This window comes from Cavia porcellus, unplaced genomic scaffold, assembly GCF_034190915.1.
Source record: "Cavia porcellus strain 051 isolate PalLab524CR breed Dunkin Hartley unplaced genomic scaffold, mCavPor4.1 scaffold_24, whole genome shotgun sequence".
Classification (NCBI taxonomy): domain Eukaryota; kingdom Metazoa; phylum Chordata; class Mammalia; order Rodentia; family Caviidae; genus Cavia; species Cavia porcellus.
In genome coordinates, this window is record NW_026947507.1 from 12,935,841 (window position 1) to 12,951,983 (window position 16,143).

At 35.2% G+C, this 16,143-nt stretch overlaps 1 protein-coding gene across 1 annotated transcript in view; it reads left to right on the plus strand.

Moving 5' to 3' along the window:
- Casp3 (caspase 3) overlaps positions 1 to 2,055 on the plus strand; it is a 59,918-nt gene extending 57,863 nt beyond the window's left edge. Inside the window, exon 7 of the mRNA XM_063234678.1 lies at positions 1,863 to 2,055. Coding sequence (XP_063090748.1) covers positions 1,863 to 1,927 — 65 coding nt within the window. The 3' untranslated portion in view covers positions 1,928 to 2,055. The remainder of the gene's footprint in view (positions 1 to 1,862) is intronic.
- The last annotated feature ends 14,088 nt before the right edge of the window (positions 2,056 to 16,143 follow it).

Genomic DNA, 16,143 nt, shown 5'->3' on the forward strand with positions numbered 1-16,143 from the left:
AAAATTGTATGTAAGAACTAACAAAGGAACTCAACAAAGTTATAGGATATAAAATAAACATACAAAAGTCAGTAGTGTTGCTACACACTAATAGAAGTTATCTGGAAGAAGAATCCAGAAATTATTTCTACCTACCATTGCTAAAAATTGAAAGCAAAAGAAAACCTCTAAATTTAACTGAACACATGAAAGATCTTTACAAGAAAATTATAAAATATTGATTAAAAAATTAAAGAGTACAGAAAGAAATGGAGAGATATATCATGTTTGTGGATTGAAAAATAATATTGTTAAAATGTCAGTACTATCCAAAGTAATCTATCTACAGATTTCATTCAATGATACTTTCACAGAACAAGAAAAAAATATCCTAAAATCTGTGTGAAGTCACATGTACACACACATGCATACACTCACCTACATGATGGTCAAACCTTGAGCTAAAATAACAAAGCAGAGATGTTACACTGACTTTGCAATGTATTACAATGCTACAGTAACTAGAACACCATGATATTGGCATAAAAACAGACACACAGACCAAAGGAACAGAATGAGCCTAGAAGGAAACCCATGAATCTATAACTAACTGATCTTTGCTAAATGTGCAAAATCGTTCATTGGGAAGAGAACCATCCTTTCAATAAATGGTGCTGGGAAAATTGGGTATCCACTTGTGGAGTGAAATTAGGTTACAAAGATCAATTCAACATGGATTAAAAAGCTAAATGTAAGACATGAATATACGACCCTAATAGAAGGAAACATGGAGGAAAGCTTCTGGACATTGGAATGAGCAAGGCTTTTTTGGATGAGTTTCCCAAAACACAGGAAACAAAAAATATATACAAATGGTATCAAAATAAAAAATTTTCTGCTCAGCAAAACAAACAATAGAGTGAAGAAATAACTTAGAGAATGGAAGAAAATATTTGCAAAGAAAGGCAATCAATAGGTACCAGATCATAGTTAAACAGGAAAAGGAAATTGTAATGTTCAGCTGCTCAATATGATGAGTACAGTTAAAGGTAATGAACTATATATTTTTTTAAAAGGTAGAAAGAGTTTTGAGTATTTTCACCATAAAGAAATGATAAATATTGAGAAGACAGTTATATTTTTCCTAATTTGGGCATTTCACAGTGTATACATATATCCAAACATCACGTAGTGTTCCATAAATATGTGTGCTTTTTTTATATATTGGTTTAAAATGAAAATACACATTTTCAAAATGTAAGGAAATTCTGACACAGGCTACAACATGGATGAAACTTGACCCAAAAAGAAGTATTCTATGATTCCACTTACATAAAATACCTGAAATATTCAAATACATAGAGACAAAGCAGAGTGATATTTTAAGAGGACCCAATGACCCTTGAAGATAAGGGTTATTGGGATTATTGTTTAATGGGTACAGAATTTCAGTTTGAGAAATTTAAAAGTTCTAGAGATGGTTGTTGGTGATAATCATATAACAGTGTGATTGTACTCAATGCTACCGAAATTAAAACTTAAAGGCTTTTTAAATTAAATCTTTTAAAGTAAAATCAAAATTGTCTATTTTAAAATTAGAGTTAATACTTTGAAGAGAAAAGAGACACTAAGGTTGCCAGTGCTGATTCCGTAGCATCATGGTGCGAAATCCAGAAATACTATTATTCTCTGTTCAGAGTGATATTAGTCTGTTTTCTTTTGTTTAATTTCAATATCCATGAAGGTATGAACAGCTATTTTAAAGAGAATGAGACATATTATGGCAGCCATTTGTTGACTTCCCTATTGTCTAGTTTTGAAGTGCTAAAATGCCTTCATCATCCTGTTCTGATCAGTTCTATACGATTTTGTTTTGCATGAAGTCACTGTGTGTGAAGATATGGACAACTATTTGGAGACAACAAGAGACAGTATGATACGGCAGTGAAGATCTCCGGTTGTTGCTTTGAAATTTGTACCTCTTACATTGTTTTTTTTTTAATGATCTATTTTGTTCTGTTTAATTTTATCCTCTTTAAAATAAAATTAAAAAAATAAATAACATTAGAGCTAAAATTAATTCTCTCTGTCCATATCTCTCTGCCAGTGTGCTATGTCAGTCGACTAAGAGTATCTACTTGTGGCCCTTAGGCTAGATCACAAAAATAAACTTGTTGGAGAATCATTTCTCCTACTGCTCTTTTAGCCCACCAGTTGTATTTTATGTTCTATAGAACACATCTAACACATATTTTTTCTCCCTCTCCCAATTTCCTCTAGTAATTATGTTTTTATGTTTATCATCTGCTGCTATAGGCTTAATCTCTATGCAGTTTGACATTTTGGTATTGTTAGCTATTGGTCTGAATAAGCAAGAAATACAGTGCAATTGATGTTTTATCTTTGCAGATAATCATGGAATCAGAGAATCTTTTGGTGGTCCCTGCATGTCCATTTGCTCCTATTAGCAATGAGGCAAATATTGTGGCCTAGGATTTAAGAGAAGGGAAATTTTATTAATTTGTCTAAATCAGCCTAACAACAGTGTAAGGAGAGTTTGCAACTGAATTTGCAAATGATGATAACTTGAAATACTTTGCAAAACTTGGATAACTTCCAACAGCTTAACAACATGAGAATAATTTTTATACCATGACAGCTGTAATAATATAACTGCCTTTTAAATAAAAGTTGTTCTTCCTGTTGCTGTCTCAAACTTTATCCCAAGGATTGAGATAGTATTCAGTAAAATGCAACTAGGGGATTCTTAGATAAGGTTAAATAATTGTGATGTATTTGCTGGCATTGAATTAATTTCTGACCTTTTAATTTATAAAGTTAGCTATAAAGGTGACTACTATATTGTCAGCCCTGTGAATCGATGGGTTCCATATTGATGTATTCAACCAACCTTGGATTCAAAAACATTTTGGCAAAAATTTATCTTAGTACTGAACATGCATACGTATTTTTTAGTATTCCCCAAGCACAATAATATAACAATGATTTATATAGAATTTACATTTTATTAGGTATTATAAGTAATATAGAGATGATTTAAATCATATTGGAGGATATATATGCTTTATATGGAACTATTACACAATTTTATGTCAGGAACTTAAGCATTTCAGGGTTTCAGTATCTAAGAGGATTCTGCAATCAATTTCTCACAGGTAAGGAGGAATGACCATAATTTCTAAAAGAGTGAATTACATATATCATGTTATATTAATATATACATATCAGACTGTATTTTAATATCAGAATTTATATCTGTGATGAACTATATTAACAAAATTATTTCATGTATTTATTTTTAAAATTAATTTTATTGATACATGTTAGATATACATGTTGTTAACATTCATCATAAGGAGTTTGTACTTGTACATGGGATATCTCATGGTCCTCTGCCCTCTCTTCAAGCATTGTTTCCCTCCTCCACAAAAGTTTATTTCTTTTATTCCCTTCTATTCTCCTTTTTCCTCCCTACCTTCCCCTCTGCCTAGTTCCTCTCTTTTTCTTTGTCTTTTTCCTTTTTACCGGTACCGGGGATCAAACTCACAACTGCCTGTTGGCAAGGAGGGCGCTTATGCTGCTGAGCTAAATCTCCAGCCCCTAGTTCTTCTTTTAAGTTGAACATTTTATTCCTATTTCACAATATCTTTTATGTACTTTTGTTCATATTTACACTTTTGGTTGCTCACACCAAGAGAAACCATGCAATGTCTGAACACGTGTGTCCGATTTATTTCAGTTAACAGTAGGGTTTCAACTCATTTACAAAGAGTGTCTCAGGTTTTCTTTTTTATGGAAGAGCAATACTCTATTGTATAAAAGAATCACATCTTCTTTATCCAGTCACTGGTTGATGGACATTTGGAAAGTTTCCAAGATTTAACTATTACAAAGTGTGCTACTATAAACACGAGTGTGCATACATTACTGTAGTATGATGTTTTAAATTCCTTTGAGGTGATACAAGGAAAGAATAGCTGGGTCAAATGGAACCTCTAGTTTTTGTTTTTTGAGGAATCTCTACGTTGATTTCCATAGTGGTTTTACAGGTCTACACTCCCACCAATGGAACAGGGTTCCTATTTTTCCACAGCCCCACCAGCATTTGTTATTATTGTTGATTTTTTTTTTTTTTTTTTTTTTTTTTTTTGAGCCGGGGTCTCGCTATGCAGTTCAGGCTGGCCTTGAGCTCACTTTGTAGCCCAGGCTGGTCTCGAACTCACAATGATCCTCCCACCTCAGCCTTCCGAGTGCTGGGATTACAGGCATTAGTTGATTTCTTGATAAAAGACATTCTATCTAGAGTGCAATGGAATCTCAGTGTTGTTTTAATTTCCATCTCTCCTATGACCAGTGATGTTGAACATTTTTTATATATTTATTTGCCATTGCTACTTCTTCATCTGAGAAGTATATATTCATTTCAGACTCCATTTTGGAAATGGGTCTTTCAATCTGGGGAATCTTATTGTTTTGAATTCTTTATATAATCTAGATAGTAGATCCTGTTTGAGGAACAGTTGGCAAAACTTTTTTTTCCATTGCATGGGTTGCCTCTTCACACTGTTGAGGGTTTCTTTTGCTGTATAAAATTTGTTTTTTAATAAGATGAGTTGTTGATTCTTTGTGATTTTCCTATGTTATTGGTTTTGTTCACAAAGTGTTTGCCTACATAACTGTCTTTAAGAGTTTTACCTATTCTATCTTTCAGCAGATTTAGTATTTCTGTTTTAATGTATAGATTGTTGATCCATTTAGATTTTAGTTTAGTGGATGGGGAGAGATATAGGTCTAGTTTCAGTCTTTGACATGTGAAAATCCAGTTTTTCCAAGACCATTTGTTAAAGAGGCTTTTTCCAGTGAATGTGTTTGGCCCCTTTGTCACAAACAATGTAGCTGAGTGTAATTGGAGTTGTTTCTCCACCCTTTAGTCCATTCCATTGATTCTTGAGTCTGCCATCCCCCCTGTCCCCAATACCATTCTGTTTCTAATCACTGTAGCTTGGTAGTATAATTTCAAGTCAAGCATTGTGATGCCCTCTGCTTTGCCTTTGTTGCCCAGAATCCTCTTTGCTATTTTAGGTTCCTTCTAGTTCCAGATGAATTTAGGAATGTTTGATTCTGTGAGGTGTGCTATTGGTAACAGCATTGCATTAAAGCTGTATAACATATTTGGGAGTATGGACTTCTTGCTATGTTGGTTAAGAACAAGGGATATCTTTCCACTTTCTAATGTCATCTTCAATCTTCTTTTTTAGAGTAATGTAGTTTTCAGTGTAAAGGTCTTTTACTTCCTTTGTTAGGTTAATTCCTAAGTATTTCATTTTTTTGATGCTATTGTGAAACGTGTGATTAATATAACTTCTCTCTCAGTGAGTTTGTTATTTGTGCATAGGAATGCTGCTGATTTTTTTTTTTTTTTTTTGGTACCAGGGATCGAACTCACAACCTAGCATTTGCTAAGCTGGTACTTATGCCACTGAGCTAAATCCCTGGTCCCATGAAATCTTATTTATTTATTTTTCGTACTGGGGATCGAACTCATGGCCTCACGCTTGCCAGGTAAGCCACTGAGCTAAATCCCCAGCCGTGCTGCTGATGTTTGAGTGCTCCCTTTGTATTCAGCCACATGACAAAATTTGGTTATTAATTCTGGAAGTCTTTTGGTGGAGTATTTAGGATCTTCTATGTAGAGTATCATGTCATTCCCAAAAATGATAATTTAACTTCTTCCTTTACTATTCTTATTCCTTTTTTTCATGTCTAATTGCTCTGGCTAATGTTTTCAGAACTATATTGAATAAGAGTGGTGATAATGGACATCTTTGTCTTGTTTCCAATTTTAGAGAGAAGCTTTCAGTTTTTGACCACTTAGTATGATGTTGGCTGTTCATTTGTCATAGATGGCTTTTAGCAGATTGAGATAAAGACCATCTATTCCAATTTTCTCCAGGGTTTTTCTCATGAAATGGTGTTGGATTTTGTCAAAAGCTTTCTTTGCATTTATTGAGATGATAATGTGGTGGGGGCTGGGGATTTAGCTCAGCAGCATAAGCACCTGCCTTGCAAGTGCGCAGTTGTGAGTTCGATCCCTGGTATCAATATTAAAAAAAAAAAGAGAGAGAGAGAGAAATGATAATGTGTTTTTTTTCTGTGGCTCTGTTAATTTGGCATATTACATTTATTGATTTTCGTATGTTGAGTTATCCCAAAAACATGCCTGGGATGAATTCTACCTCATCGTGGTATGTAATTTTCTTGATGATTTGCTGCATTCTGTTTGTCAGTATTTTATTGGGGATTTTTCATTTATATTCATTAGGGAGATTGGTCTTTAGCTCTCTTTTTTCTGGATCCTACTCTGGTTTTGGCATCAAGTAATACCAGATGAGTTTGGGGAAATTGCTTCTCTTCCAAGTCCATTAAAGAGTTTGGGGGAGTAGTGGCATTAAATCTTTTCTAAATTTCTTGCAGAATTCAGCAGTAAATCCATCAGGATCTGGGTTTTTCTTTGATGGTAGGTTTTTTTTTTTAAATTTTTATTTTAAAGAGATTAAGACAAAAGAGGACATAACAAAGCAGATCAGACCAGAACAATGCAAGCAACACAGCATTTTACCGCATGACAACCGATAATTAACAGTAATTACCATAATGTCTCTTTCTTTGAAATAGTTGAGCATAACTTCATACACAATAGTATCAAACATAACAAAACAGTATAAAACCTTTCAAGAGAATGAAAGCATTACAGGGCTTTCAGTACCAAATAACAGAGAATGAACCATGGCTACTATATTATCTCATTTTCCATAGGAAATTTGTTTATACTAGCACACATAATAATATCCAACAAGATATAACATGATAGAATCAAAGGAAACAGAAGAACAAAAGCATGGTAGGACTTCAGAGTAAGATGTTATTAAATCAGAGCTGGCTATTCTAATGTCTTGTTTCTTCAAAATAGCTGTTCATATTTTCACAGATAATAAAATCAAATAAACCAGGATGTTGGTAGGTTTTAAATTATATCTTCAATTTATTTACCTATATTTGGTTATTTAGAATTTTTATATCTTCTTGATTCATCTTTGGTAATTCATATGTATCTAAGAATCTGTCCATTTTTCTGTGGTATGATTCTTATTAGAATATAGGCTCTTCAAGTAGGTATTAGTGATCCTTTGGATTTCTGAAGAATCAGTTGTGATTTTACCTTTTTCATTCCTAATTGCATAGATTTGAGTTTTTCCTTTTTTTTGATATGGTTGGCTAAGAGTTTGCCAATTTTCTTTAGTCTTTCAAAGAACCAATTATTTAATTCGTTCATTCTTTGCATTCTTTTCCTAGTCTCAATTACATTAATTTTTCCTCTGATCTTTTTAATTTCTTCCTTTGTACAAGCTTTGGGCTTGATTTGCTTGTCTCGTTCTACAAGTTTGAGTTTCAACATTCATTATTTATTTGAGTTTGTTCTGTTTTTCTGTCAGACTGGTGTATGGTGGAGGTCTCAGGCGCTCTCCAAATTGCTTATGGTTTTTCTAAAGCATGCTGGCTGGGGGCTTGCTGCCCTCTCCAGTCTGCTGTTATCTGAGGTGCACACAAGAACTGTGGGCTGGCCCCCCTTCTCTGAGCTAGTCAACCCACGAGTGCCTTCAGCATGTTAATCTGTTCCGTGCAGACATCACAGGGTCGGGACAGTTTCGTCCGTGGCTATTGGGTCCCGACGAGGGGCATGACCCAGCCCCAGCAGATCCCACCAGTGCTCTTTGGGTCAGGGGTGGCTGACTGATGCCACTGCGGTTCTGGGTTCAGGCCTGTTCTGCCCAACTCCAACATGTCCTCCAGCCTGCCACACCTGCCACGGGGACCCAATTTCCAACACTCACTGCAAATTAATGCAGTTCTCCACCTTGGCTCCACTCTACCCTGCACCACATCCTCCCGCCAAGGGCCCTGGACTCACCAACTCCAGTTATCGGGTTAGGGTTAGGGGTAGGGGTAGGGGTAGGGGTAGCGGTAGGGGTAGGCCGTGGCTTCAGTGCGACCATGAATTGTCTGGCTCCATGGCCTAGCACAGCACGGGACAGTCCCAGTGAGTTCACCTGGTTCCAGCCTTTCACCCACTTTCTTCCTTTCTTTTTTTGTTTTTTCGTGGGTCGTGAGAATCCCTTTTCTTTCATCTGGTCTTCTCCATGGTGTTATTCTAGTGTCTGAGTTGTTTTTCTTAGAGAGGTGCTCTACCCTGCTACCTATCAAGCTGCCATCTTCAGAACCCTTCCTGTTCTGTTTTTCTGATGTGGGAATTTACATTATAAATTTTCCTCACAGCACAGCTTTCACTGCATCCCATAAGTTCCAAAATGTGTATTGGCATTATTGTTTAATTGAGGAGGCTGTTTAATTTCTTCTTTAATTTCATCTGTGACCCACTGATTGTTCAAAAGCACGTTATTTAATTTCCATGTGTTTATGAAGTTTTTATGATTACTTTGTATTGATTTCCAGTTTCATTGGATAATGATAATAGGATAATAAGATAATTTCAATTCCTTTGCGTTTACTTAAGCATGCTCTATAAGCTAGTTTAAGGAACATAATAACACCAGTTTTATCATAAAGTGCAGAAAGAAGGGCCTATCACACCCATAAAACTATTCTTTAGAAAATAGAAATATTCTTTAGAAAATAGAAATAAATTATTATTAATAGAACTATTAATAAATTAATTTTAATTTTATCAGTTTTATTATCCTGAACAATGAATACTAAATAGGAAAAATATCACAAAACTGAAGTATTGAATTTTTAATATTGCATATTTATAAAATAACATCAAGTTTTTAACATTTACTCTTTTTTGTGTTCAAGTGTTAAAACAATACAAATAAATTCTCATATGAACTACAATGAAAATATCAGTAGTACTTTACAAAAACAAAGTAAGCTTTACTTCAATTATCCCACCTGGGCAGTCACATGAAAACAGCATGCTCTGTGCACACATATGGCTTACACTGACAGCATATGTGTTTTGCTTTCCTGCCCTTTTTGTAGGATATGCTTGACATCTCAGTGGTCTTGTTCTTTGGTCAGGAGGTTCTTATTATATTATGAAGTATTGAGTTAACAGGAACATAAAAAATCAATAAAATAAAGTAGTATATTCTTAATTTGTACTGTACATTTAGAATAGACAGTATTTTCACACCAGCTGTGTATTTGCTTACAAAACCTAAAAGATTACATCAGAAATGAATTCCTATATGAACGCCAATGAACATGCCAATAAAACTCTGCAACAAAAATAATCCTGACTTCAATTGTCATAACCAAGGCATTTTCCACACATGACATCTATATGTCTCTTGCACACATTTTGCTTGCATTGACACACATGTGCATATTTTTCCTTCCCTATGTGGCAGTCTTGTCACCTCTGTTCTCTTCCTGGTTTGTCAGGAGCTTTCTACTATATTATACAACATCCTTAGCAGGGAAATAAGATAGCAATAAAATAAAATAACAAACATGCAATGAATATTTAGAATAGATATCAATATTTTCATATCAGCTGTTTACTTGCTTACAAAACCTAAACGATAATATCAAAAATAAAAATCCATGCTAGCTACACTGTAAACACAAGCAAAGTCTATCACAGACATAATCTTTGTTTCAACTATCACTCCAAAGGCAGTCTTCACCCATGAAAGTTGCATGTGCCATACACAAATACTGCTTACACGGATAGCATGTATGTTTTGCTTTCATGTCCTTTCTTGTAGGACACAGTTGGCATCTTTTTTTTTTTTTTTTGTATTAGAGTTGTCATTATATGTCTTTGGGATACTGTCCCTGCCCATTCACCTGTTAGCTTACCAGTGTGGCCCACAATTTTTTTCTATAATTTAGAAGGCAGAAATAGTTTGTTTTTCCATTGCTGTAAATAATCTTTTATGAGCTCCACTCTCAATGCTCTAAGAAAATTTCTCCATGATATTTTGCACTATAAACTATCAAACTATTTATGCTACACATATTTAGGATTGAGTAAAATACAACCATTGGTCAATATTACAAGTGACATCATAGTTGCTGCAAAACTCATCATTAACAACATCTCCACCTTCGGTCTTATCGTAGAAAGTTTCAATTTCAGGTTTCTGTTTTGTCAGTATTTCTCTATCAGTCTTTCCCATCACGGTGAAATGTTGACATCAGCAGTGTTAGTTTGTTTTTCTATGCCATATATAAGGTCAATGTTATACCTTTCTGGAATCTGAAGACTGTACTAAACGATTCTCTGTTTTGAAATTGCAACATTTCATTTGGGATTTCTGCTTTGTTTCTGCATACAGTTCCTGTTCTGGTCAACTTGTGGTCTGTTAGCAAATGTGACACCAACTGGATATGTGAACCAGTTGTTAAATGTCACATTCAGATTAGTTTTGGAGATGGGAGCAACAAGTCTGTTCACAACATCACATGGTTTATTACTATATGAGTAAGTAGTTGATGGCTGAGTTCCAGTATAAATCTCCAAACTGAAAGCATAATACCTTCACATTTATAAGAGTATACATTTTCATGCTATATTTTGAACCATCATTTTTCTATAGTTTCTTTATTCCTTAAATTACCATGAGAAATCCCTACTAAGTACAGCAGACCTATGAGCGCCTTCAATTCAGCTAGTGAAGTGTCATAATAAACAGTTTTGAATATGGCTCTTGGTGCTCACAGAATGTTTTGTTATCATTTCAGCCTTTTTGTATTTCACAGCATCTTGTAGTATTTTGTCTGTTACAATTTCCAACACCGAATGGTAGTGCTGCCATTCTGTTCAAAATGTTTTACCTCTGCTAAGACCCTCATTATATTTCAGACCTAGTTCTAGATTTTTCAATTTGGTTGTGCAGCCATTTTGCAAGATTTTGCCTAGTCAAATACATACTCACATTGGTGTTTTCTTCATAATCTGAATCATGGAGGTCTGCATTCCCTTTACGTCAGTTAATTTTTACTCCATTTCACTGTGACAGAAATTTTAGTTCATGTAGCCAATGTCAAAGTCATCATCATCATCATCGTCATACTCCACCCACATCATTCTTCTGTTATGAAAACATGTATTTTACCATAGTGGTCATCATCATCCATGCATGAGTAATCTGATGATTCACTTTTGATCTCCTCTAAAACTTACAAATCTGGTTTTTCATGTGCTGTTGAACTGAATTGGCAGAAAAATCAGAAGAAAGTTAAAAAAAAAAAGCAAATTCTAGAGTAGTGTAAATATATTGGGCCCTCTGTAATGCTCAGGTAATTATATGCAAAACCAATTAGAGGAAAAGGGTAAAAGTCTCATTTTGTCACTTTTGCATAGGTGCACACACGTCGCCTTTTGTTATACCACATGCATATACATGTAGATAGCTTCCTGTATCACTCAGGAGAGGTATTGAGATGCACAGTCAGTTATTATTGTACTACAAAACAAGTTTACAGTAGGAAATAAGGGATGAGGCTGGGGATTTAGCTCAGTGTCATAAATGCCTGCCTGGTGAGAGTAAGGTCATGAGTTCAATCCTTGGTACAAAAAAAAAAAAAGAAAAAAAAAAAGATAAATAAGGGATGGGTCTGCTGGACCCAGTATTATGCTCCTACTATTGGTTTTATATAGTTGAGTGAGTATTTGGTGCATATTTATCTAATTGTTATCTCTTTCTCTTGGAATATTCCTTAAGGATGCAGTGACCTTCTTTGTTTCTCTTAATCAGTCTTGGCTTGAAATTCACTTTGTCTGCAAATAGAATAACTATCCCTGCTTTTTTCAGAGTTCTTGTTACATGGAGTACTTTTTTCCACCCTTTGACTTTCAATTTATGAATTTCTTTTCAAGTTAAATGTGTTCCTTGTATGGAGAATATTGTAGACTTGAAATCATTTACTTTGATGGTTATAATTGATATGTGTTGAATTATCCTTATTATATTGTTTTCTTGTTATTGATTCCCTTTCTTTCCTTCTGTTTCATTACTTACCTTGTCTGGTAGATTCTGTTTGAGTTCATGAAGTTTTAGTCTCTGTTATCTATTTCTAGAAAGTTGTTCAGAACATTTGGAGTGCTGGTTCGGTGGCTATGAATTTCTTCAAGTGTTTTTTGCCATAGAAGTCTCTTATTTCTCCATCAGTGAAAGATCATTCTGCAGGATGCAGCCATCTGGGTTGGAGGTTGTTTACTATTTTTTTTTGGTCTTCTTGAGACAAGGTCTCACTATGCAGTTCAGGCTGGCCTTGAGCTCACTTTGTAGCCCAGGCTGATCTTGAACTCACAATGATCCTCCTGCCTCAGCCTCCTGAGTGCTGGGATTACAGGCATGAGCCAGCGTGCCAGGCTTGGAGGTTGTTTACTTTTAGGGGTTGAAATACTTCAGTCCAAGCTCTCCTCAATTTAAGCTTTTGTGTTGAGAAGTCAGCTGTGATTCTGATGGACTTTCCTTTACAGATGACGGAAACCTTGAATGAGCAATATAGAAAGGAATTACAATGCATGCAACAGATTCAAAGAGATATCTAGGAAATTAAAAAGTCAATCAGAAGGTGGTGAAACTGCTTGAAAGAAACTGAAGATAGATTTTCAAACCTTGAAGATACGATTGCAGCTAGCAATCATGAAAGGAAAGATCTCTCAAAAGTAACAAGGGATCAAGAAATAAAAATTTAATGGCTGCAAGGTAATGCACAGAAGCATAATCTAAGAGAGATAGATATCAGTGAAGAAGCAGGGGTCAACACAAATGAAATTAAAAAGGCTATTTACAGAAGTAATAGCAGAAAACTTCCCAAACATGGGAAAAAGATCTGGTATATAGGTAAGTGAGGCCTATAGGACTCCAACTAGCCATAACCAAAGTAAAGCTATACCCAGACACATAATAATCAAGATCCCAGAAATTTAACACAAGGACAGAATTTAAAAGCTATTAGAAAAAAATAAACAGATCACTTATAAGGTAAAACCAACTCATATGAGTGAACCCTAGAATAAAAAACAGAAGGAGTTTAGGGGATCCAAAAAACAAAATAGTTATTGTAAAAGTGATGGGGAGGAAACACCTGGGAGGGAAAAGTGGAAACTACTGTTAATTTCTTATTGTCTTATCTTGAATTTTGGTATTGTTTTCACAATTTTGTTAGGTTTGGCTTTGTTCTGTCTTGTTTCATTAGATTTTATTTTGTCTGATGGTATGGGCAACTATTTTGAGCATAATGGGATGTATTATGGTAATCATGATTGATTTCCTATTATCTTGTTTTGAAGTTTTCTTATGTTTTCATTTGTTTGTTTAATTGGTTTTATTCTGTTTTGTTTTGTTTGATTTTATTATGTGTGATGGTATGAGCAGCTATTTTGAAGAAAATGAGATGTTACGGTAGCCATTGCTGATTTACATCTTGTTTTGAAGTCCTATCATGCTTTTGTTCTTTTGTTTTGATTGGTTCTATTTGGCTGTGTTTTATTTGATTTTATTATGTGTGATGGTATGGACAACTGTTTTGAAGAAAATGAGATAGTAACCATTGTTCATTTCCTATTATCTGGTTTTGAAGTCCTGTAATGCTTTCATTCTTTTGATTGGTTTTATACTATTTTGTTATGTTTGATATTATTGTGTGAAGGTTTGGTCAACTATTTTAAAGAAAACAAGAGATATTATGGTAGCCATTGTTGATATCCTGTTGTCTTGTTGTGAAGTTTTGTGTTGCTTACATTGTTCTGTTCTGATTTGCTTTGCCCTGTTCTGTTTTGCTTTGTTTTATTCTCTTTACAATAAAAAAATTAAAAAAATATATATATATTTCGGCACTGTATGTGAAGAAAGGCTTGCTAATCAATGAACCATCTCTTCTAGGCATATTTGTTGAAAATAAAGATTTCTCTTTGATTTAAAAACAAACATATAAATTAGTTTGATATCAACATCTTTTCTTTCTTTCTTTTTACTTCTATCAGAGTAGAACCCAGTTTCTATGAATAGCCTGTGATTCTCAAGTTCTATGCCAAATGATCCTGTGTAGCACAGCAAACTTACTGTAGTTTGTTTTAAATTTTGAAGGCAGGCAGGCATCTGTTAGACAGTAGGAATAAGAAGCTTGGGAATCTCTGAATTAGAAGTGTTAGTGGATGTGAAATATAAATTAATTGAGTATTCCTTATTTAGTATCATCCTTCTATTTTATAGATGAGGTAACTAAGGTCCAAAAAGGTTAAAATTCTGAAACTAATGTGGTTTAAGCACCCAGACCTACTACCTGCCTTGCCAGCATTGTAAGTAAAATGATCTTGATATATCTGTTTATGTTAAGTCTTAAGCTTCTCTTCCAGTCTCTTGGCTTTGTAGTCAGAGAACCAAGCTTTGCAGTCTCAGTTTGGCCATATAATAGCCTCCAGATCAGCTAAGGGACTCAAAAGGGACTTACCCTTGTGCACTGGAATTTCCTCGTTTGCAGATGAACTTAGATGAATGATAATAGTACATGATAGGTAAAAGCTGAGTTTTTTATCAATCAGTGAAAACAGCGCTCTAAAGTACCTCAGAATTTGCCAAGTATTTTATGAATCACTGGTTCTGTTAACAGTACTAAATAATCATAGGCACCATGCACTAGGGAAACAAAAAGATAAAAGCACTCCTGCATTTAAGAGACTTAACTCTCCTGCAGATGAGTGCAATGATTATAATAAAAGCTGACAAATGTTATGTCAGTGATCACGACTATGTATAGGGTGAGTATAGGAGAAATCTACTGGTGTGGTGAAAAAGTCCTTGCAGAAGAAGCAAAGTTTCCGGTCAGTCATGGAGGAAAAGGAGGCCATGAAAAGAAGGATGTATAGGGCAGAGTGAGGTGGGGTAGGGAGAACCTTTCAGGAACTGCAGAGAGCCTGCACCAAGTATAAAGAGGTGAAGAACAGAGTGCCTCCAACAAACAACATAACAGCATATCATTCCGTGCAGGTGGACAAAAGAGAAAAAAAGATAGGAAATGAAGATCACTCGTGCAAGAGTAAATTGGATGTTGGATCTTAGTCCTAAAAGATTTGCTATCCTTTCACAGAAGTGGACATTACTCTGGAAAACTAGTGTTGGGTTTCAACCAGAGAAGGATGCAACCTGATGTGTAAATCTGAAGAGCACTCTTTTCCTTTTCTTATAAGGAAACTTTGGAGTTTCAAGAATCTCACAACTATGTCTGTATAATACCTCTGGTGTGGCACTTTATTACAATGGGAAACATGATCCTTAATACAGATTTCTCTGGTAAACGAATATGATAAGCTCTGCACTTCCCAGGAAATTGCAAGGCTGCAGAACAGTCAAACCTAGGGACTTCTCCTTATAGAATCACATTTGCCGCAAATGTGATTGGGCAAACCTGGCTTTCACAGCCTGTTGGAACACAGGGCTTCACAGACTTCTTCAGAGATGCTTTTTGTTCTCTGGCTCAGTCTTTCACATTTGTTTCTTCCTCTCAACTCTGTACATTTGCTTTGGTTACGATGAATGAACCATGGTGAGTTTAGGTACTACATTTTCTGGGATGTGGTAGAGTTCAAATCAGGTAAGGAGGTGGCAGGTGCTCCCCCAGTTCAAGTTGCCATAAAGTAGAAACATGGGGTGCATGACACCTCATTTGTTTCTTTTCTGTTAGACCTGATGAACAGGCTTGTGCAGCTGCATTCTGTCTAGTGTGTTTCTCAGCCTTCCAGATTCCAAACCCTTATAGCAAGGAGTTGCCGCCATAGCTTAATTACTATTTATTGAATGTTTAGTACATTCCAGATACAGTAGTAAGTATGTCATTCCTCATAATTGCCCTCTGAGCTATAGTCTATTATTAATACTTTTCAAGTCAGCTCTGATATTATCACTTGTGTACAGATGAGGAAACCGAGGCTAATAGAGGTTTTTGTCCCAAATCACAGTAGAGCTGAAATTTGAACCCTGGCACGACTGACTCTAAAGCCAAGTTCCTTGCTGGCAGACAGAGACAGGAGGAGAGAGTCTGCATGCAGATACCAATGTCCTGACACTTGTATTTGTGTTTGTCTCTCTCGATCCAGGATACATCAAT